Below are 21,877 nucleotides of genomic sequence, written 5' to 3'. Positions count from 1 at the left end.
TCTCCCACATCCCAGGGCCACTACATGTGTACCAGTGCTGACCGTGTTTTCCCAGATCTCCAAAGCATGCTGAGGTGGCAATGGGCCGGAGAAGAAGACTAGGGGTCTTCAAAAAGTTTGTGGGAAACATGGATTATGAAAAAAAAATGCATGGGTTTCCACGCAAATCTGCATCAAAATAAATTTATCTTATTTTAAAAAGATTTATTTATTTATTTATTTGAAAGTCAGAGTTACAAAGAGAGAGGAGAGGCAGAGAGAGAGAGAGAGAGAAAGAGAGAGAGGTCTTCCATCCACTGGTTCACTCCCCAGATGGCCACAATGGCTGGAGCTGTGCTGATCTGGAGCCAGGAGCTTCCTTCAGGTCTCCCATGCAGGTACAGGGGCCCAATGACTTGGGCCATCTTCTACTGCTTTTCCAGGCCATAGCAGAGAGCTGGATCACAAGTACAGGAGCAGGGTTTCGAACCGGCGCCAATATGGGATGCCAGCGCTTCAGGCCAGAGCGTTGACCCGCTGCGCCACAAGCCTTTGGAACACCCTTAGACACCTGCAGGTTACAGCACACATCCCAGCACCCGGATAACAAAGCCAAGGTCAGGGCACAGAAGGTGGCCGGAGCTGGGACCAGCCTGCCTCGTATCTCAGCTCCCTGCAGGTGCTCTAGAGCGGAGGAAGGTGGGTGACAACCTCGGGCAGTGAGAGGAAGACGGGAAGGAGGAGGAGGAGAAAGTCCTCTGCTGTAAGGGTGCCGGCTGAATGCCTCCTGTCACGGGCCACAGCAGGTGCGGTGCTGTCCCCTCAATCCCATCCAAACAGTGGTGCGGGGACAGTGATGTACAAGCAGACTCCTGGGGTCATTAAAAAAAAAAAACTTCACAAGGAGCAAGGGAGAGTTCTACGTCCTCTGATTGCCCAGATATGGGGCAAAGCATCCTGGGTCTGCCTCCTGCACCTGAACCTCCCAGCCCAGCTGCTCATCCTCAGGCTCCAACACAGAGGAAGGGGCCCCTGAGGATGCGGCCTGATGATTCATCACTTAGTTATCAGAATTGAGAGAGAGAGAGAGAGAGAGAGAGAGAGAGAGAGGGAGAGAGAGAGAGAGAGACACTAGGCCAGGAAAATAACAAAAAGAAAAGGAACAAGAAAAGGGAAGAGGCACAGAAGCCCCTAGAGGGACTCAGAGAGGGAATCTGGGGGATGGGCACTCAAGACATCAGGCTGAGACTTGGGCATCCCACACTGGAGTGCCTGGACCCCAGTTTCCTGCTAATGCAGGCCCCGGGAGGCAACGGTGATGGGCTCAAGTGCGTTATTGACACCCACATGGGAGACCAGAACTCCCAGCTTCAATCCTAGCCAGGCAGCCATTGTGAGAGTTTGAGGAGTGAACCAGCGGACACGAGATCTCTCTCCCCTACTCCCTGACTCTCAAATAAAGAAAAAAGAAATCTGAACCAGCCTGTGTCAAGTACCAGCAATGCCGTCAGGTTAATCCCAATCCAGGAAACAGATATGACAACTAGGAAACACCTTAAGAGAACCACATTTTCACCACTTTCCAGGTCACTGCAGGATTTCAAACTAGACTAAAAAGTAAACTAACATCGATCTTGGGAGAGCGGCTTTAAGGGGGAGATAAGATGATGCGTCATTAGCATGCGATCGCCCGTCCTCCGTGGCATACGCCTCCTGCGCCATCTTCACAGCAGCATCTGAGCTGTTAATCTGTCGGCCGCAGCTTTTCATCAGGCAGAGAGAAGAAAAACAATCGCGCCCAGGTCCACTCCAGATACATTTTGCATTAGCCGCGTCTGAGTCGATGCAGGTTAATGATGTTACAGCTGAACAAGCCCAAGAAGGAGAGGTGGAGGGAGAGGCGAGAAGGAACCGACTCGACAGAAGGGAACACGGATCAAAAGACGGACAGATGGAGGAGCAGCGACGGTGGACAAAACCCCGGCAGTAACAAGAAGAAACATTTTAATGATGTGACTTAAAAGAGAGAGAAACGCGACAGATCCTTTGCTCAAAGACCCGCCATCTTCTTTGCAAACACATGAGGGTGGGGGAAGGCGGTGCTGGTGTGGAGGCTGGGTAGGAAGCTGCCTGTCCGTTATCCGAGCACAGAAACACTGCCTTAGTGCCTGCTGCATCCAGTCCTCACACCTCTGCGAGGTCACTCCCGGGGAACTTGATGCAAACTGCTCCACGTGCAGCAGGAAGTCAGAGAGGATCAACAAACGAGGCCCAAGTGGAAGCTGGACCCTGAATCTCCCCTGGGTTCTGGAGCAGCTTTGGCGTCTGGGCTAGCCTGGGCATCTGGGCTAGCCACATCCTCTGTCGTCTCAGAGAGGTGGGTTGACAATGGCCTCGCTCTTGGGCCAAGCAGCTGCCCAACACCACAGCGACAGGGACCAGAGCACCTTCCTTAGCCCATTTGAGTTCCATCCCTGGACTGAAGGGAACACTTCATCACCAGCTCCCTTACAGGAGTGGAGAACCTTTTACTGCCAAGACCTCTTTGGGTATTTGTAGCATCAGTCACGGGCCATGCAAGATTATCAACTTAAAATGAGCCTGCTGTAGGTTGACCGATTTCAAGTCCTGCCCACAGTGGCCTGGGCAGGGCCAGAGCAAATGATTGTGAGGTCCTTACATGGCCCACGGGCCGGCCACTCCCCACTCCTGAATACGGTTTTGCACCCAACGGTGTTGGATCCCAAGCCAAGGCCTGTATTCCCTGGGGCCTCAGACAGGTTCTGAAAAGATCTCTCGGAGGCTACTTAAAATGAGCCTTCTCTGGACTGAAATTCCTGCCCCCTCTCTCCCCGCGCCAAGAGCAGCGAGAGTGAAGGAAGAGGGAGGAAATGGCTGTTTGGGTGGAAAACACACTTCTGAGAAGAGGACATTTGGCGAAGGGAACAAAGAACGTGTCCAGAGGACAGATGTCCTAAGTAATGAGACTTTAATGCCGGAGCTAATAGGAACAGTACACGAGACCAAATGCCAGGAACGCCAGGAATAAAGCAAGTGTTTGCCAAGGAAAGCAGTGACGCTCCCAACCCCAGGGAGCTCAGCCAAGGCACTGGCCACCCAGCTCCCGTGGGGCTTAAGATGGGCACATGGGTGGCCATGGCTAAGGAGGAGACAAGCCTTCATTCTCTTGCTGTTTCCCCTGCACCAGGAAGGGGACAAGGGGCTGAGAACTCGGGGTGCCAGCCAGGCTGGTGACATGGTCGGCACACCCGCTGCACTCAGAGGCGAGTCACCTGCTCTGGGGCCCCTGGCGTTCAGCTGTGGGTCCGGGATGGTGGGCTCCGCTGCTGCCCGCCACCCCGTGGTACCTGCAGCTGGAGGCTGGTGACTGCTTTGGCACAAGGTGACTGGGTGTCCCCAGGTGCCTGCCTTTTCCCATGCCCTTCAGGACAGAGCACTTGGGAGCACGAGACACAGAAAAACCCAGGACAGAGCGAGTGGCCAGGAAGCACAGCCGGGAGTATCAAAGCAGAGGAAGAAGAAAATGAGAACAGGGGGGCCGGCGCTGTGGTGCAGTGGGTTAAAGCCCCAGCCTGCAGCGCCGGCATCCCATATGGGCACTGGTTCAAGTCCCAGCTGCTCCATTTCCAATCCAACTCTCTGCTGTGGCCTGGAAAAGCAGTAGAAGATGGTCCAAGTCCTTGGGCCCCTGCACCCACTTGGGAGACCTGGAGGAGGCTCCTGGCTCCTGGCTTTGGATCAGCTCAGCTCTGGCCATTGCGGTCATTTGGGGAGTGAACCAGCGGATGTAAGACCTCTCTCTCTCTCCCTCTCTCTCTCTCTGCCTCTGCCTCTCTGTAACTCTGCCTTTAAATCTTAAGAAAGAAAGAGAGAGAGAGAGAAACAAAGAAAATGAGAACAGGAAGGCAGACCTGAGCTGGCAGAATTCTGTCTGGTATGCACAGCGCTAGGTGTTATAAATGGGGCCCTGGGTGACCTGGGCTTTGTCTGCAGCTAAAATGGGGACTCACTGCCCGAGGCCAGCCTTCCTCTGCCAGTCACTGCCTGTCTCCTGCACCTGTGACAAGAGCGCACCTCACTGCCCTCAGGAGGTGGGACCGGAGCTTCTTTCACTACTGTGAAAAGGGTCTGTTGATCAAATTCCTCTTTTAAAATCAGGAGGCCCTGTTTGCTTGTTTGTTTTCCATTTCCTTTGTATTGTCTCCACTACCCTCACCCATTCTTGAAAGAGAACCCACTCACTGCCCTGGGCACCTGCCTGCCCTGCATACAACCCCACCTGGGGCCGCCAGTCTGGTCCACAGTCCTCTGATATATGCATCATTTAGGCACACAGGGCCAGCTGGCCTTCCCTTTCTAAACTAATCTGAGTATCACTGACCCCTTGACAATGAGGAAGTGAGCCAGCTGCCCTGTGGGACCCCAAAAGGGGATAGAGATGGGCAATGTGCTGGCTGTGTGACCTTGGGCAAGTTACTGAGCCTCTCTGAGCCAGCCTGCTCATCTATGAAATGGGCCCCTGTGCTCTGAGATGCAGAGGGAGGATGCAGGGATACAATAAGGTCTGGGATGGAGCAGGGAGCCCGGCACAAGTGAATGCTTGAAACAGGGGTGCTTATGAGTGCCGTACTCTTCCCACCTAGGCCTTGGACCATCCCCCGTCTGGCTCTGTGAGTTACACAGGTGATATGATTGTGTGTACCCTGGTGGGGTGAGGTGTTAGGGATGCCCCCTTCCTGACACCTGAGCAGAGTTGCGGGGTACATCCTACCCAGGCTCACAGTGGAACTGGCTCCTCCCAGGAGTCATGGGACCGTCAGAACAATTCAGGTGGCCAGCCCTTCGCCACCCAACCCCTGAGACGTGAGAGCCACCCCACCCACAGCGGTAAGGCAAACGCAGCACCCTGTGGCCCCCTGGTCACCTGGCCCCACCCTCACCCTGCTTCTAAGATCCACGTTGTCAGACGAGAGCATGCTTAGGAATTCAAGGAAGTGGGGAGCTGCCGGCCAGTGCACGCTGGGAATCTCTGGGCCATGCCGCTTGGCAGCCCCGTCTCTCTGGACTTGCAAACACTCTGCTTCATCTGTAGCTGTCTGGCCCAAGCGGTGACCCCTATCCGAATTCAGAATCGCAGAGGCGAATGGCCTTGAGTGGAAGGGGGATTGGGAGGGGCACAGTGAACGTGGGCTCTGATCCCGCGCCTCCCCTCTGCGCGCATCCCAAAAAAAAACTCAGTCCTTTCACCCTCAGTGTCCAACCAGGAAGCTAAATTGAGCGATCTGTCTACTATCTCAGGCGGGAATGTGGGACATTCATTTTTTTTTTTTTCATCCTTTCTGTGTTAAGTTGTTTGAAACGTTTGCTGCATATTCAACTCTTTCCTCTCCCGTCTCCTAACAGCCCTGCTGCCTGCCCAACACATCGGCATAACACAAAGTGATTTTCGGAGGGCCGCTAATTACCCTTCCCTGTGACACGAGGCCCCTTCCTGGACTGCTGGGGCCACACATGCCATGGTTGTCTCTGAGACACCGCTTCCCAGCTCCTGCCTGCAGAGGGCAAGCCTCTTGGCTGGAGGCATTCTGGGTTTCTGATCACCTATTTCATGCCTCGGCCTCGGCCCCATGATTTATCGCTGCTTACAAGAATCAAATCTCTCCTGGGAAGATAAAAATATGCTCCGGTTCTAGAAAGTCCAGGTGACACACATGGACCCTCGAAGGAAGTGCTTCCCAGGGGAGACCGCTGGGGAGGTGGGCTCGCACATCAGGATAGGTACCCCCTGACTCTGTCAGATGGGAGAACCGGGCATAGGCAGGCGAGGGTCCCAAACCACAGGCCACAGCGATTTATTTCACACCAGGATCGGATCTAGAAGCACAGCGCCACCGGCCTGTGGTGTCTTGGTCCAGAGCTGAGAAGGTCCACCATGGGCACTGGTCACTGTGCTGCTATGGCTCGTGGAGTTAAAACCTTACATCCTGGAGGATGTAAGACCTGAACTCAGGTCTTACGAAAGGATTAGGCTGAGACCAGGTGACTGCTCTTTAAAAAGGGACATGGGGAGGCTGTAAAAGGGCCAGAGAAACAATGCAAATCACCTTGGTGGATCAACACATGGAACCTGGAAGGCTTAAAGACACGGCACAGAGGGCTAGCATTTGGCACAGTGGGTTAAGTCACTACCAGTAGCCATACGAGCACTGGTTGGAGCCCTGGATGCTCCATTTCCAATGCAGCTCCCTGCTCATGTGCTTGGGAAAGTAGTGGATGATGACCCAGGTGCCTACGGCCCTGTCACCCATGTGAGAGACTGAAGTGGAGTCCTGGGCTCCAGGCATTGAGGCCATCTGGGGAGTGAACCAGAGGATGGAAGCGCTCTCTCTTTGTCTCTCCCTCTGTCACGTCCATCGTGAAGCAGCCAAAAGCTATCTGATGATGACTAAGAAATGTTCATAAAGCAAAGCAGACCTCCCTGGACAAAGCAAGGCTGAGCATGAGCCGATGGTGATACGGGACCCTGACTTTTAGTCCAAGCTCATGCACCCACTACTGGGGAACCCTGGCTGGACTCCAGCGGCTTTGCTTGTAACCCCAGGGACTCAGAATCGCCTGCAGCAGAGAGTCCAGGATTCTCTAACAGCAACAACATAGCCAAACGATTACCTTGCCCGTGCAGAAGATTTTGGTTTGACTTCAAGAGATTAAAAAGAAGAAGAACGGAGGGAATTTGCAGTCTGTCCCGAACGGTGTAAAAAATTAAGCCTGCTTAAGGTCAAGGGCAAGGAAAGGACTAAGACCCTCCGCGGGCTCCCTGGAGAGCGCTCCCTCTTGGCCCGCTCCCTCCTCTACAAATGTCTGCCAAAGGAAAGACGCTGGAGCTGTGAGGTCATAAATGTGACTCAGGGAAAAATAATGGGCTGGAGTTTCCCAAGGTAGGGAAGAGAGGGGGGAAAAATCGCAACAGAAGACACATAAAGAATGAATTTTGCCTAGCCCTTCCTGCACTCCATCACCACAACCTGAGACATCCCATTCACCCGGGAGCTCAAACCATCACGCCGTGGTCCCGCAGGCTCCACATCAGCAGAGGACGTGGCCACAACGGTGGGGCAAAACGCACTTGATTCTCCATAGTTTCAAAAATAGATCGTGCAGGAGTCTGACCGAGGAAAGGAGGGTGGCAGGGAAGGAGGAAGGGGGACCGGCCGTGGCCAGGAGCAGCTGCTAGTTCCATCGTGCAGTCAGCAATCCCACTGGCCGGACAAGTGGATCTAGACAGTTGAGACCCAAATACAGTCAGTGCTGCCAGGCCCTGGAAAAATCAGGCGGCTGAGCTCGAGAAAGCAGGCGGCTGAGCTGCTCCTGGGTAGTCCTCCTTTGATTCCGGGTCTGTGGGCATGACTGTCTGGGGCCAGTGAATTAACCTCTTTCTCTCGGCTCACTTTTTCAGCTGTCTTATCCATTGCTTCCTGCACAATTGATGTGGATCGACTGCACAGTCAATCCAATCTCTCATTAAAATCGGTCAAGAACAATAAATTGGACTTTTTTTTTTTTCTCTCCTGTGTCCTGGCAGCCTAGAACTGTGGTATCTTAGCAGCAGACTCCCCAGGACGAATGTGCTCGGAGCTTTGGGGAGGGAAATAGAGGGGGGGACAAGGGGACAGACATGCCTGCCTTCAGAGCTTGGGGCAGGGTAGCAAAGGAACATGAAGAGGGTGAGTAATGCGACAACTGTCAAAGTCTAGAGATTTCTGAAACTTGACAGCCCTGCAAAAGCAAGAATGAACCCTGCTACGTTTCTGTGCCAAGGGCAGCAGGTGCTTTCTAAGCTTATGCGATAGGGTTTGAAACTTCTGTTGGGTGTAGAAGGTGAGCAGGGTTCATTTGCAGACACGGTGCATAAATGCATGCATCTGCAGGTTGGGATACCAAGTGCCTGGAAGGCGAGGGGCCCAAGCACGTGGGCCATCTTCCGCTGCCTTCCTGGAAGCATTAGCAGGGAGCTGGGTTGGAAGCAGAGCAGCCAGGACTGCAAGCCGCACTCCAACGTAGGAATGCAGGCATCCTACATGGCGGCTTACCCTGCTGCAACTCAATGAAACGGGAAAACCCACAAGGCTAAAGAAGACCAAGGCCAGGTGCCACTTTTCCTTTCCTTCCAGCTACTAATATTTGAAATTAAAAACAAAAATTGATTTTCCCATTGGGCTCAGTCCCTAACAGTGAGTGCACAGTGCTTCAAAAATGAAAAGGACTGGGCCATGTGATGCCCAGGAAGCCAGAAAGAGCTCCTCACTGAATCAGCCAGCCCCGTGGTGCCGCTCCTGCAGTTCTGTGGCTGGTGAGGAACACACCGGGTGCTCACTGGGCTTGTGGTTCCTTTCTGGAAGGAGAGAAGGTGGAGCAAGTCGTTCCTCTGGAAATCAACAGGGAGACCCCAAGAGCTACGACCCCATGGCAGAGCTGACTCCCAGTCCTGATGACGTCCACTCAGGTCCCTCTCCCCACCTCTCCCAGCAGCCAGTCCTCCCCTGCCCACTTCCCTGTCCTCTGTCCCTCCCCTGCCTGTTGCGGGGGTGGGAGGACCCAGGGCACCTGTGACTTCACCAACTGCGTCTGCAGCCTCCCAACAGCTTCCTGACCCTTCTGTTAATTAGCCATAAAAAAAAAAAAGAAAAAAGAAGCCGTGCGGTTCCTCCCTCAGCATCACCCTCATCTTGACGATGCTAATGAATCAACTCAGGGCGAGGAGGAAGGAACAGGTCTGGATGTGAGACAGCCGGCGTGGAGTTCAATGGCAGAAGGAGTCAGCCTCCGTCCGAAGCCTGTGCCTTGGAGGACATCAGGAACCTCTCACTGAGCAGAGAGCTCCGGGGAGGCCTGGCAGAGGCCACTCTGTAAATACGAAAGTTGGGGGATGCCTGTGGGCCATCAGCTCCAGCCATAGCCCAGGGCTGTTTCAGTGAACGGGGAGTTAGGACAGAGATCCTGCTGGAGACCAGGCTGCCTGCTGGCTGCCCACACCCAGGACATGGCTCTGTCTCCAGTCCCTGTACCCACCTCCTCCTCCACCTCCTCCTCCTCCTCCCCTAGGGTCACCGGCAGGCTAACTGAGTGTGACTTGGTGCAGCAGAGAGCCTGTGGACTTCTCACTCGGGATCAGGACAGCAAGGTCTAACCACTTCTGGAAAAGATGAGAATCTGTTCTTCCCTGCAGGGGGTGCCAAGATGAAAGGCAGGCTTGCCCTAAGGAACACCTGTGCCTGGGCTGAGAGAGGGCTTTCCAGGCCAGCCAGGGAACACCCCGGCGCAGCCGACAATCCCGTCCTACGGCCCCTTCCTTCGTGCCCACAAACTCTTCTTTCCAAAGAGGTCATTGAGACTTGTGCAACCTCAGCCCTGCCGGCCCAGCCGTCTTCAGGGACAAGTAAGCACCTCTTTTTCCTTCTAGGCAGGATCTCGGGTCTTTGTTGAACTGTCTGGAAGCCTCCCGACCCCATTCTTTATCTGCACTTTCCCTGGGGAAAACTCACCAAGGGTGTGACTGTTTCTTTCTGTCTTCCTCGCTCCCTCCTCACCCCTATCCTGATTCCCCAACAAGTCAGCCTGCACAAGCCCACTCCTGGAATGAATGGTGAGCAGGGAGCTTTGAGTCATGGGCAGAGTGACAGGAGCTCCCACCCCCACAGGGGAGAGGGCAGTATGCTCACCTGCCCTGACACGCTCTGGAAGGGAGAGATCCTTGTGGGGTCTCTGTACCTGGGTTACCCGAACTGAAAAAGCGAGTTCCCCTGACCTGCACAAGGTCACTCTAAGCAGCCTAGCTGGACCTCTCAGGTTCTGTGCCCCGGCCTCTCCACACCCTCCCCTGCCGCACACACACACACACACACAGGCATCGTCCCCACCCAACACCGTCAATATGACAATCTCCCAAGCATGGATCAGGCGAGGCTGCAGCTGCTGGAAGAGGTGCTATGAGTGGAATAAAAGCAGGAGGTGAACTTGAGGGAGAAACATCCCTCATTTACATAATGGTCGGAGGCCTGAGGTTCAGTCCCCTCCCCATGGTCACCACTCTTCTCCAGCCCCAGAGAGAAATCGCTGCGGTGGTGTCACGATAACTACCCTGGTTTGGGATAAGGGGTGTCTGTGTGGTGGGGAGGGGAGGAAATACCAGGAGACAGAGTGACCTCGCTGGGGTCATGTGCCAATGCCAGCAGCAGCCAAAGACACCTGCTCCCAACATCCGGGGATACCACCTTCTCTGTGCACGGACTCTGTAGCCAAAGGCACCTGCTCCCAGCATCCGGGGATACCACCTTCTCTGTGCACGGACTCTGTAGCCAAAGGCACCTGCTCCCAGCATCCGGGGATACCACCTTCTCTGTGCACGGACTCTGTAGCCAAAGGCACCTGCTCCCAGCATCCGGGGATACCAGCTTCTCTGTGCCGGACTCTGCAGGAGGGGCCAGGGGGGCAGGACAGCGAGCAACTTCCTCTAAGAGTGCAGACAGCAATGGCTCAGGGAAGACAGAAACCCACAGAAAGAAAGGTGGGTGTGTGGGAATCAACTAGCAAGAGGCCGGCGGCAGAGAGCAGAGGCTCTGATGAGAGGCCAGGGACACGGGGGAAAGGGCTGGGAGACAAGCCTCCTCCAAGTCCTAAGCGAGAGGTGGACGGATGGTAAGGACCATCTGCTTCGGGAAGGGACACGGCTCACAGGCAATGCCTTCTCTGCTTTCCAAGCTCAGCCAAGACAGAGATCTCTTTGCCAGACAAGACTCAAAGGAGAAAGGGTTTTGCCTTGATTTCGTCCCACCTGTCCTGTAATCTGCACCCCAGATCATTTCTCAAACTCCCCCCAATCGGTGCCTCGGGCCAACACAGGCTCGAGGCAGATGCCAAGTCAAAATATACCACCAGAGAGCTAAGGCAACAGTGGGAGGGAAGGTGGTGGCACCCTCGGATGGGGACAGATTATCAGTGGGTCTCTTTGTGGAGTCAGCCCAGTTCTAGGTCTGAGTTCAATGCACCCACACTATGTGGACCTGACTCGGTCGAACCTGCCAGGGAGTATCACCTTTTCTCAACACCCACAGTACCAAACTGGGGGGGGGGGGGGGGGGAGGACAGCTCTTTCGGCATGCCTAGAAATTTCTATCTGCCTTTCTCTCTCCCTCTGGCAAGCCAGGGGTGATGGTGATTAATGTCCACAGCAGCAAGGGATGGAGCCCTTCGGGATGTAAGGAGAACAGCAGGTGTGGAGATGAGTGGAAGGGGATGCTGGCTCAGGGTGGGGCACTGCTGGAACAACCCAGAAGCAACGGTTTTAGGGCGGGGGCAGTCATGGTTATCAGGGCAGTACCCATCCCCTGCACCAAAAATGCAGGGAATTCTTGGGGCCAGGTTTGCTCCCCAAAAGGACCCTGTTGAGCCACATCCAGCCCCTCCCCGCCATGAAGGCAGCTAACCTGGGGTGTGTCTTTTCCAGACTTCTAAGGAGTGGCTGGGTTTTCTGTCCTTCCCTTGGCTTTCACTTCCCAAAGATCGAACTGGGGGCCAGCCCAGTGGGGTGGGCGGCCCTCAGAGTGGAACCACAGGCTGCCCTGGCTGAGCTCTCTCAGCCTAAGTTTTGGTAGGAGGCAGCCCCCACCGTGTCCCCAGGGGGAGCAGTGAGGGATGCCCACCAGGCAGAACTCAGCGAGAATGGGTTACCTCGGCGAGTTCTGCCTCCAGAACGGAACGGAACAAGTCGGGTCTCTGCAGGAAAGACAAGCATCCCACTCCGAGAGACACCATCTGTGCTTCCGCGTGTCACCCCCATCCCGCCCCGCAGGGAACACCCCAGTTTACTCGAAGCTACTCGGTGCTCTTTTGACTACGGTTCCAACAGTGGACTCCTTTCTGTACTGAAGATGACACTCGGGTTTGTCTCAAAAAAGCTAAATGCCATCAAGCCCACACAACCAAAGTGCCCACATGGCTGGATAAGGGAACCCTGGATCCCTGGGCACGATGACAGGATTCGTAAAAACCGTGGCACTTGAATTCCCAGTGTCCTCCACCAATTCTTGACTGGGCCGCGCGAGCCCCCTACCACCAAAGCGTGCCCACTCCCTCCGCCCCCAGGCTGTGCAGCAATGGAGAGCCCAGGGCGCGGGAAGGCAAGTTGATTGCATGTGAAAGAAGCGCGGTGGAAGCCAGGGGGCACGTTAAGAGGGGAGAGGCTACGGGAGCTGGGGGCTTGGGGGGGGGGGTGTGTCCCGGGCTGGGGGCACCGCGCCCTGGCGCTCACCTGTGGATGTTCATCTCCCGCGGAGGGCGGTGGGCCTTGTCGTAGGATATCTTGGCGAAGACCCCCGCCACGACAACGAAGGCGATCACCCCGCACGTGATGTAGACGGTGAAGTTGGTCTTGTCCTTCTCCGGGTCGTACTTGTTCTCGGGCCCCGGCGACACCACCTTGGTGCTGGGCGTCTGCACCCACACCGGGCTCTGGTAGTTGGTGCACTGGCGCTGGTCCAGTTTCTCGTGGCGCTTCTTGCAGCAGAAGCGGTAGTAGCAGGTGCCGCAGCAGTACAGGTAGCCGCTCTCGCTGTTGTTGCACTCGAACTCCTTGTCGTACTGGCCGCTCACGTCGTAGTAGCCCCAGCACGTCTCGTAGGTGACGGTCGCGCTGGCTGCCGCCACCGCCGCCGCGGGCTGCCCTCGCCGGCTGCCCGCTTCCGGGCCGCCGGATGCCCCCCGAGCGGTGCCGTTCAGCTCGCGGCCGCCCCGGGCCAGGGCGCCCCCCGGCCGCCGGCCCCCGACGGCAGCGGCGCCGGCGCTTAGGGTCCGGTTGGCGGCGCGGCCGCGGGCGGCGTGGGCGCCGGGCAGCAGGTCCAGGGACTCCAGGGAGAGCAGCAGCAGAAGCAGCAGCAGGAGGCGCCGCAGCGCCATGGCGGGGCCGGGCGGGAGGGCGCGGGGAAGCTTCCGCGGCAGGCCCGCTCCCCCGGCGGGCCGGGCTCCGAGGGCGGCCGCACGGGCCGGGCTGGCTGCGCGGGGCGCTCAGCGGCTCCGGGGCGATGGCGCCATCGAGGCGCGAGCGGTGGCGGCGGCGGCAGTGGCGGCGCGCGGTGCGCACGGACCGGCCCGGCGCGGGCTGCTCCGGGCGGGCTCTCAGGCTGCGCGCCGGCTCCGCGCTCCCCCTGCGGGATCGGCGCGCCTGCCGGGCAGCCCCATCCCCCGCCGGCGGCGGCGGCGGCCCCGCGCGCGACTCGGCTCAGGCAGGACCCGAAGCGCGGCTCCGGGCGGCGGCGGCGGCGGCTGTGGCGACGTGGTCCCGTCCGGGCGGGTCCTGCGGGACAAGACAGGGAGCCGGTCACGGGGTGGGGCGACGGGCAGGAGCGGAGCAGCGGACGGGCGAGGAGGGAGCGCGCAGCCCTCGAGGAGCCAAGCTCCGGACCGGGAGGGGCAAGGAGCTCGCTCCCAAGACGGAGTCGGGCGGCCCTGCGCGCCGGGGACCGAGAGCGCACGGGCCGCCGGGGCCCGCCGCGCGCTCCCGCCGCAGGCTGGCTGGCCGGGACGGCGCCGGCTAAGGCTGGTGGGGTCGGGCGGGGAGCTTGGGGTCCGCGTGCGGCGGCCGAACCTCACTCACTCACCATGCCCGGTTGCGACTGCAGTGGCGGCGGCGGCGAGGCGGGAGCGCAGCGACTGAGCGAGCGAGCGAGCGAGCGAGTGAGCCAGCGAACCGAGAGCCGCGGGCTCTGCGCCTGCACTAGTGCCGGAGCGTGTGCGAGAGGAGCGAGGGAGACACACGCACTAACACACGGCGCACAGGGAGCGCCGCTCGCCGCCGCCCACGTTTCCACGCCTAGGCGCCTGGGGAGCTGGGGCGGGGTGATGCTAGGGGCCGGGGAAGGGGGGGGGGCTCCTTTTTATTTCTCCCCCTGCCTAGCAGCAGCACTTGAGTCTGCGCGTCACCGAAGCCACCAGTTCCTCCAAGGCGAGCCGGTGAAGAGGGGCCGCGCAGCGGGGCGGGAGCGTCCGGCCCGGCCGCACTTCCCCAGCGGTTGCCTGTTGCCCCCTTGCAGCCCTCACGGCGGTTCCCACGCGAGCCCCCCGCTGCCTGCGCGCATCCAGAACGGGAGTTAGGCTTTGCGCAAGCCTTTACCTCTCCCTAGCGGTGACTCTCGCAGCCAAGGAAAGAGGTCAGACCCATTGCTACAGGTTCTTAAACTGAGGCCAGGGGTCAAGTGGCTTTGCGAGGAGCGGAGCCCTCCTCCCCACCCCGCCACCTACAAGGCCATGGACTTGAGGGAGCACTTGAGGGTGGCACTCCCAGTGTTCCCAGACTGTAGTTCAGAGCGTTGGAGCTGAGTTGGAAAAGTTGCTGCGTGTGGCTGGTGAGGTTGGAGGGGATAGGCGCGCGGAGGGAAGGGTATTATTCCTGGGTCGTTGGGCGAGCAGCGACGCTGTGTGAAGGAAGCCTGCGTCTAACTTTCAAGCTAGGAGGCCACCCCCACGAGGGGGAGTCCACAAGCCTCTTTCCTGTGCGTCCTTGGAGGAGGAGGGGGAGAAATGAGAACAAAAAGCCCCGGGCGCGGCCCAAATTCTAAGTGCTTTGGTTGAAGGCAAGGGACAAGCAGACTTGTCAGAGGACAAGCGGGCAGTATGGAATTTTCCCTGAGACTTCCGGTGTAGCCCTACTCGGTGCTTCTTCAGGGTCAGAGCTGGAACAAGCCCGAGGGGGGAGCTCCTGGGGCGATGATCAGGGCCAGGTGGCGCCAAACTCCCTTGGGGGAACTCCCTCCATCTAGTCTCTCCCTCTTCCTCCGCACTTCCTCCCTGCCTCTCAGCTGCCAACCCCCTTCTGAAAGATTCTGTTCAGCATGTGTTCGGTGCCTACTCTGCGCCAGGCCCCTTGTAAACGCTAAAGGGTTGGGAAGACATAGCACATGGCTTCCACGGGGCATGGTGATGTCCCTTGGTAAAGATGGACTCGGAGGGCCCTGAGAGCAGATGGCAGGTGCCCCGGTGCCAAACGCAGCCTTCTCGCCGGGGCGATGAGCACCATCTTGAAGAGTGACTGAGAGTTAATAAAGCAAGCAAGAGAGGAAGGACCAGTAGAGGGACCCTCCTTAGCAAATTCCGGAAGCCGCGAAGTGAGCCGAGTATGAGCAGGGGGTGCGTGTAGATCAGGATACACCCTGGGGATCTTTCCCAGGAGGGCAGTGTATCTCTTGCCAAGGAACCTGAATTTATTTCACACCTTCCACGTATTGAGGGGCAACTATTGCTGAGTTTTCATCAGGAGAAGATCAGATTTATAGGTTCTCTGGATCTCTTAAGTCAGATGGAGTAGGGAATATTGGACTGGGTGCAGGAAAAGTAGTCTGGAAACTGTCCTGACAATCCAGGTTTTAAAAAAAAAAAAAAGATGGGGGAAGTGTGGACAAACTGAACTCATGCAACAGCATCCTGCAGAGCAATGAGGTATTCGATCTGCTGGGGTGAACAAGGACTTAGCCCAAGACTTGCATTTTCTTGTCATCAGCTTAAGATCAAGGTTAGAAACATAATGTAAGGTCATTCATGTCGATAAATATGTTCTCTTTTTAAAAAATTTTTTTTTCAAAAAAAGCAGTAGTGAAGTGATGAAATAGATGTTTGGTGGTTGATGGCCATAGCAGGTAGGCTGAGCGTCATCCGAGTTCAGGCTAGAGGTAGCCAAGGTGGGTTTGAAGTGCCTTGGAGAGAGCTAAATGGCACTGTTCAGCTCAGGAGAGCAGACAGGATAAACATACCCATTCAGGAGTCATAACAACGTATCTGAGGACAGCAGCCCTGTTCCTTGTGACCTTCGTCCTCTGTGTCATTTCCAAGTAACTCCTCTGCTTTCTGCTTCTCTGAGATTTCTCTTCCCCCCTTTTCTGTTTCTGGGTGCTCCCTAATGATGGGTAGAAGAAATGCATCTTCCTCTTGTAGGACTTTGATTAGATTTTATCTACGTCGAAAAAAAAACTGGCTTATTGCTTCAGACCCCCATGGCCTACAAATGTGTCCCGAACCTCCATGCTCGTAAATGGTGGCATCAACAGAGTCACAGAAAATAGGTTGGGTAGGAGCTTGGGGCTGATTTATTCCGACTCATTCTGCAGTACATTCTTATTGACACATCCAGTCCTCCTGGTTTACTCTGTGTGGTAGACCGGATTGCTTACCTACCACCATGCGTTTCCCATATTCCTCCTTCCAGCTTCAATATCTGAATTGCTGACAGTATTGAAGCATCCTTCATTTGTGGACTTCGCTCATTGAAAAGTACCAAAGAGGAGCCTTGCACAACAGGTTAAGCCACTGCCTGAGCTGCCGGCCTCCCATATCAGAGCACAGGTTCAAGTCCTAGCTACTGTGCTTCTGATCCAGCTCCCTGCTTATGTGCAGCAGGAGATGATCCAAGTACTTGGGTCCCTGCCACTCACATAGGAGACCCAGATGGAGTTCCTGGCTCCTGGCTTCAGCTTGGCCCAACCCCAGCCGTTAAAACCATTTGGGGAGTAAACCAGCAGATGGAAAATTCTCTCTTCTCTCTCTCTCTCTTTGTAACTGCCTTTCAAATAAATACATAATTCTTTTTTTAAAAAAAAAAAGTACTAGAGAAAATTCATACCTTCCAACATCTTTTTCAACTTCAGACAACCTTGAAGTTCAAGAAAAAGTGACCCAGTTCTTGTCCCCTGGAGGGCCAATCCCAGTTGGGCTGAGCTAATCATAATGATCCTATTGCCCTTACCAATGAAGAAATGCATCTTCATTATTTAAGATTATTTAAGAATGGACATGTGATCCAAGTTCTCCTGGTCAATGCTAAGTAGGGAAATCTTCAGGATGCTGGGGAAAGCTTCCAAATAGTGATCATTCCTCTTCCTTATTGAGTGCTATTTTTCTGGATGGTGTGACCTTGGCAAGAGAGAGGTGCCAGCTAGGAGTTAAAGTTGATATTTAGTTTGATAGTCAGGAGCGCTGTGCACTAAATATCTCTGCCCCCCAGGCTTATAGTGGAATTGCAATTCCTGGCCCATTTGTGAGTGAGAGGGGGAAATTGACTACTACCAGTCCACAAGGTGTGAACAGAAATGATGTGTGTGATTTCTGAAGCAGAGCATCTAATTGCTGCTGCATGGTGATCGTAATGTTCTATACGGCAGTGGTTTTGTGAGGCTAGGTCCTTCTGTGAGTACAATGAGGCATTCCGAGGACTAATGAAAAAGAAAAACAGTGCCCCGGAGCCAGTGCCGTGACCTAGTGGGCTAGTCCTCCGCCTGCGGTGCTGGCATCCCATATGTGCACTGGGTTCTAGTCCCGGCTGCTCCTCTTCCAGCCCAGCTCTCTGCTGATGGCCTGGGAGAGCAATGGAGGATGGCCCAGAAACTTGGGCCCCTGTACCACGTGGGAGACCTGGAGGAGACTCCTGGCTCCTGGCTTCCAGTCTGCCGGGCTTCAGCAGTTGTTGCCATTTGGGGAGTGAACTAGTGGATGGAAGACCTCTCTTTGTCTCTCCCTCTCTGTGTCTGTAACTCCGCCTCTCAAATAAATAAACAAATCTTTTTAAATAGTAGTCCCCCAACATGAACATGCAGTGTATGTAATATATATATAATATATATAACATATACGTTACATATAAAAACGTATACATATATATACATATATATTATATATATACCTTCACTTTCGAAAGCTTCTGGAATTGTGGTCTGCTACTGCAGCATGTCCTAGCCCACCTTAACTAATACAATGAGAATGGCAAATGGGAAGACGAAAGGAATATTATTGAGGCACTCACAGAACTATGCTCGGGGCCCTCTCCACTCTGGTCTTCCAGTAATGTGAGATAAGTCAGTTTCCTTTTATTGAAGCCTCTCTGAACTCAGGCTTTCTTTGACAAGCAGCCAAAGGCAAACTGATGACTCCATCACATGTTGTCTCTGTCAACTGACTTTCTTCAGGATTTCTACAGTGCTATGCAACTTTGGACTCAATGCATCACTTCCATGTAATTCCCTCTTCTATAAAATGGAGAAGTCATTTCTACCATCTCTTCCAACCGTGAGTCTTTAGCATGGTCCTTGAGCATAAACTTGGTTCCGTGTCTTGGCATGATCTGCTCCCCTGCTCTAAGCTGTCCGCTTCCCACTCTCCCCTGTCTCCATCCTCATGAATGTCCTTGCTGTTCCTCCAAACCCTTGGATTTTCCTCACTCTCTGCCTGCACCCCTTCCCCTACATGTGTACAAGTTCATCCTTTTTATTTTCCTAGGTGTCTGCTTTAATATAATTAATGGAAATAGCACAGGTATCATATCACTATCCAACATTTCTTCTTCTAGCACATTCTGCCTTCACCTCACATTATGCATGTTCCAGCATGGCATTTATCACTCACCTGTGTACATTCATTTAGGTCATTTAAAACTTGTATTTCCAAGGTGTTTTTTTTTTTTTTTTTTTACCCTAGTTATTAAGACACTGGTTGGGAAATGCCTCCCACATTGAAGTGCCTGGGTTTGATATCCAGCTCCGGCTCCTAACTCTAGTTTCCTGCTAGTGTGGCCCTAGGGAGGCAATGGTGATGACTCAACTACTTGGGTTCCTTACACCCAAGTGGGAGACAGGTATTGAGTTTCTGGCTCCTTGCTTTGGCCCCAACACACTTCCAACTGTTGTGAACATTTGGAGAGCGAGAGCTTGCTCTCTTTCTCTCTCTCTCTCTCTGCCTCTCAAATAATTTTTTTAATTATGTTTTTTTATTTGATAGGTAGAGTTATAGACAGTGAGAGAGAGAGACAGAGAGAAAGGTCTTCCTTCCGTTGGTTCACCCCCCAAAATGGACACTACGGCTGGCGCTGTGCCGATCCGAAGCCAGGAGCCAGGTGCTTCTTACTGGTTTCCCATGTAGGTACAGGGCCCAAGCACTTGAGCCATCCTCCACTGCCTTCCCAGGCCACAGCAGAGAGCTGGACTAGAAGAGGAACAACCGGGACTAGAACCCAGTGCACATATGGGATGCCAGCGGCGCAGGTGGAGGATTAACCAAGTGAGCCACAGTGTCAGCCCCAAAAATTATATTCTTATCTTCTGCTAGAATTCTTGCTCTTTACTTGAACCTTGTTTTCTGTCTTATTGACCAACTGTGTTTCCTTTTTTGTTATTTATTTATTTTATTTGAAAGGAAGAGTTACAGAGAGAAGCAGAGAGAGAGAGAGAGACAGATCCTCCATCCTCTGGCTCACTCCCCAGATGGCCGCAATGGCTGGAGCTGTGCTGATTCGAAGCCAGGAGCCAGGCCCTCTTCTAGCTCTCCCATGTGAGAGGAATTGGGCCATCTTCCACTGCTTTCCCAGGCCACAACAGAGAGCTGGATCAGAAGTGGAGCAGCCTGGACTCAACCAGCACCCATATCGGATGCTGGCACCGCAGTCGGTGACCTTACTTGCTATGCCACAGTGTCGGCCCCCGACTGTGTTTTCAATGGTTAGACGTATGCTTGGCACTTAGTAGGCTGGGTGGACACAGAAAGGCTCAGCTCCAACTTGTCATCTCCTCTAAGACCTGCCTCAGCTGCAAAAAGTGGTCTCCTTTGGGAACACAGCTTTGCTGCCCAGTGGTCCACATCCAGTAGTCAAGTGGAGAATATTGAAGCCCATGGGAGAACTCTGGCAGGCTATATTTCCTCTCAAGTCCCAGAGCTCCCTGGGGTCTGTGTGTTATCTGCCCAATCCTGCCTCCTCCTCCATTTGCATTAGCGTGGATGCCTAAAATGTAGCCTGCATGCCAAAGTGTTTCTCAGCATCTGCTTCCGGGTGTCTGAGCCTGCACCACAGGCATTCGGCAAATATATGCTGAGTGGATGAGTGAATGATTGGAAGAATCGATGAACCCCAGTTTCCTCCAAAGGCTTCCCTGTAAGTGACTATATGGCTCTAGCGTTCTCATATCTAGTGACAAGTCAGAAACTCTCTCCTAAGGCCACCGATTCTAATGTTAAGTAGTCTTAATAGTTAGAAAATTAGAGTACATTAGGTTTTGTTAATGTAGCTGATAGGCAAATCAATTTATTGGTTCACACTGAGCTTAGAGTTGATTACAGTGTTTTTCACATTGGGATGACTTTTTGCATCCCTGTGAAACACTTCATATGTACATCAGTTCATTTTAAAAATTTAAGCCCACTGTTTGAGCTGTCTAAGCATTTTAGGAATTTGTCATCCAATATCAATCTCTCAATGCCATGGACATTTTTGTATCTTGCTTCCCAACATTCTTATTTTTTTTTTTTAACAGGGAGAGTTAGACATTCAGAGAGAGAGACAGAGTGAAATGTCTTCCTTCTGTTGGTTCACCCCCAAAATGACTGCTGCGGCCAGCGCACTGCGCCGATCTGAAGCCAGGAGCCACGTGCTTCCTCCTGGTCTCCCATGCATGTGCAGGGCCCAAGCACTTGGGCCATCCTCCACTGCCTTCCGGGGCCACAGCAGAGAGCTGGACTGGAAGAGGAGAAACCAGGACAGGATCCGGCGCCCCAACCGGGACTAGAACCCCGGGGTGCTGGTGCCGCAGGCGGGAGGGTTAGCCTAGTGAGCCACGGTGCCGGCCGCTTCCCAACATTCTTTCCTGTTTCTTCCAGCTATAGTCCCTGATCAGACTTACTTCCCACCATTCTCTTTTCAGGGAGTCTGCACAAAGTTCCATACAACCCAGATTTAAGCCAAGCAACTTATAATAACTCCTTAGGCTGAAGGTTCAGGACGAGCAAGCCAGGGCTAGATATCAGCCCAGCCAGATGAGCCACATGACTAGTGTGGCTGGAAGTGAGAAGGATGCTCACTCTTCTCCTGGAAAGAGTTGAGAATAGTATTGTGGCAGATATCTTGCTCTGTGAAGTGGGAGCCCAGAGCTGTTGTGATCATCACAGGAAGCCCAGTACAGAAGTCGGCATGGCACTGGGCTGAGCCAAGAGAACCAGGGAAACACAGTCCTCTACCGCTTGAACCTTGAATCTAGCTTTATCTGAAGTCTGCTTTCACTTGCACTTTCATGTTACCTGAGCCAACAAATCCGTGCTTTAATTAAGCTCTGATTCACTGGGTTGTCCATATGCAATCAAAAGGGTCCTAACTGGTACAATCAACCTCATAGATGACCAACATAAAAAGTGTTTAAGCTGGAAGAATTTATTTTGCCTTTCTCTCTCAATGACTCTGTATGTGCTGTGCTCTCTTTCACAACAGGAAAAGACTGGAGCTGGAAATGAAAGGAGCAGGACAGCTCAATGTGTGGGAGATATGACAAGTGTTCATTCATGGTTGGTGTCATCAAGGTGCCTCTAAACATAGAATTCAGGCTGAAGACCTCCGGCTCCCTGGAAGCAGCTGGGAGAAGGTGTAAATATAGGTGAGTTTGTTCTCGGCATGAAAACACACACCAGGATGTGACAAAGGCAGGGGGAAATGATCAGATGCTGAAAATTATTCCAAAGGTACAATTTTCAAGGAGCACATTAGTCTCAATTACAGTTTTGTAAATTGTTGGGAAAACAGTATTAATTTTGATAGACACAGTACTGTAGACAGATAAGATCTGGGGATCTAGGAAATTATGATATAACCAGAACTGTGCATTGACTAGGGACAGGCGGTTGTACTCTGCCACTAGGCATGACCAGAGCGAGGCCCCAGCTGTGAGGTGGTGACATGAGCAGTTGGCAATGTGATGAGGAGGAAGGGAAATCAGGTGCCTTGACTGCAGCCTTAGTAAAAAGATTTGTTCAGTTGAGTCCATCTGAGGGAGGGGTGTGAGGAGTCTTGGGCACTGGAAGCCATTCT

At 54.0% G+C, this 21,877-nt stretch overlaps 1 protein-coding gene across 3 annotated transcripts in view; it reads right to left on the bottom strand.

Annotated features, from left to right (window-relative positions):
• SHISA6 (shisa family member 6) overlaps positions 1 to 12,951 on the bottom strand; it is a 325,702-nt gene extending 312,751 nt beyond the window's left edge. For all 3 annotated transcript variants that reach the window (XM_062175261.1, XM_062175262.1, XM_062175263.1), the window contains exon 1: positions 12,308 to 12,951. In XM_062175261.1, the coding sequence (XP_062031245.1) occupies positions 12,308 to 12,951 (644 nt within the window). The remainder of the gene's footprint in view (positions 1 to 12,307) is intronic.
• Between the last annotated feature and the right edge of the window lie 8,926 nt (positions 12,952 to 21,877).

The sequence above is a fragment of the Lepus europaeus genome, chromosome 18 (assembly GCF_033115175.1).
Source record: "Lepus europaeus isolate LE1 chromosome 18, mLepTim1.pri, whole genome shotgun sequence".
NCBI classification, from domain to species: domain Eukaryota; kingdom Metazoa; phylum Chordata; class Mammalia; order Lagomorpha; family Leporidae; genus Lepus; species Lepus europaeus.
This window is presented reverse-complemented; position numbering and strand designations above follow the sequence as displayed.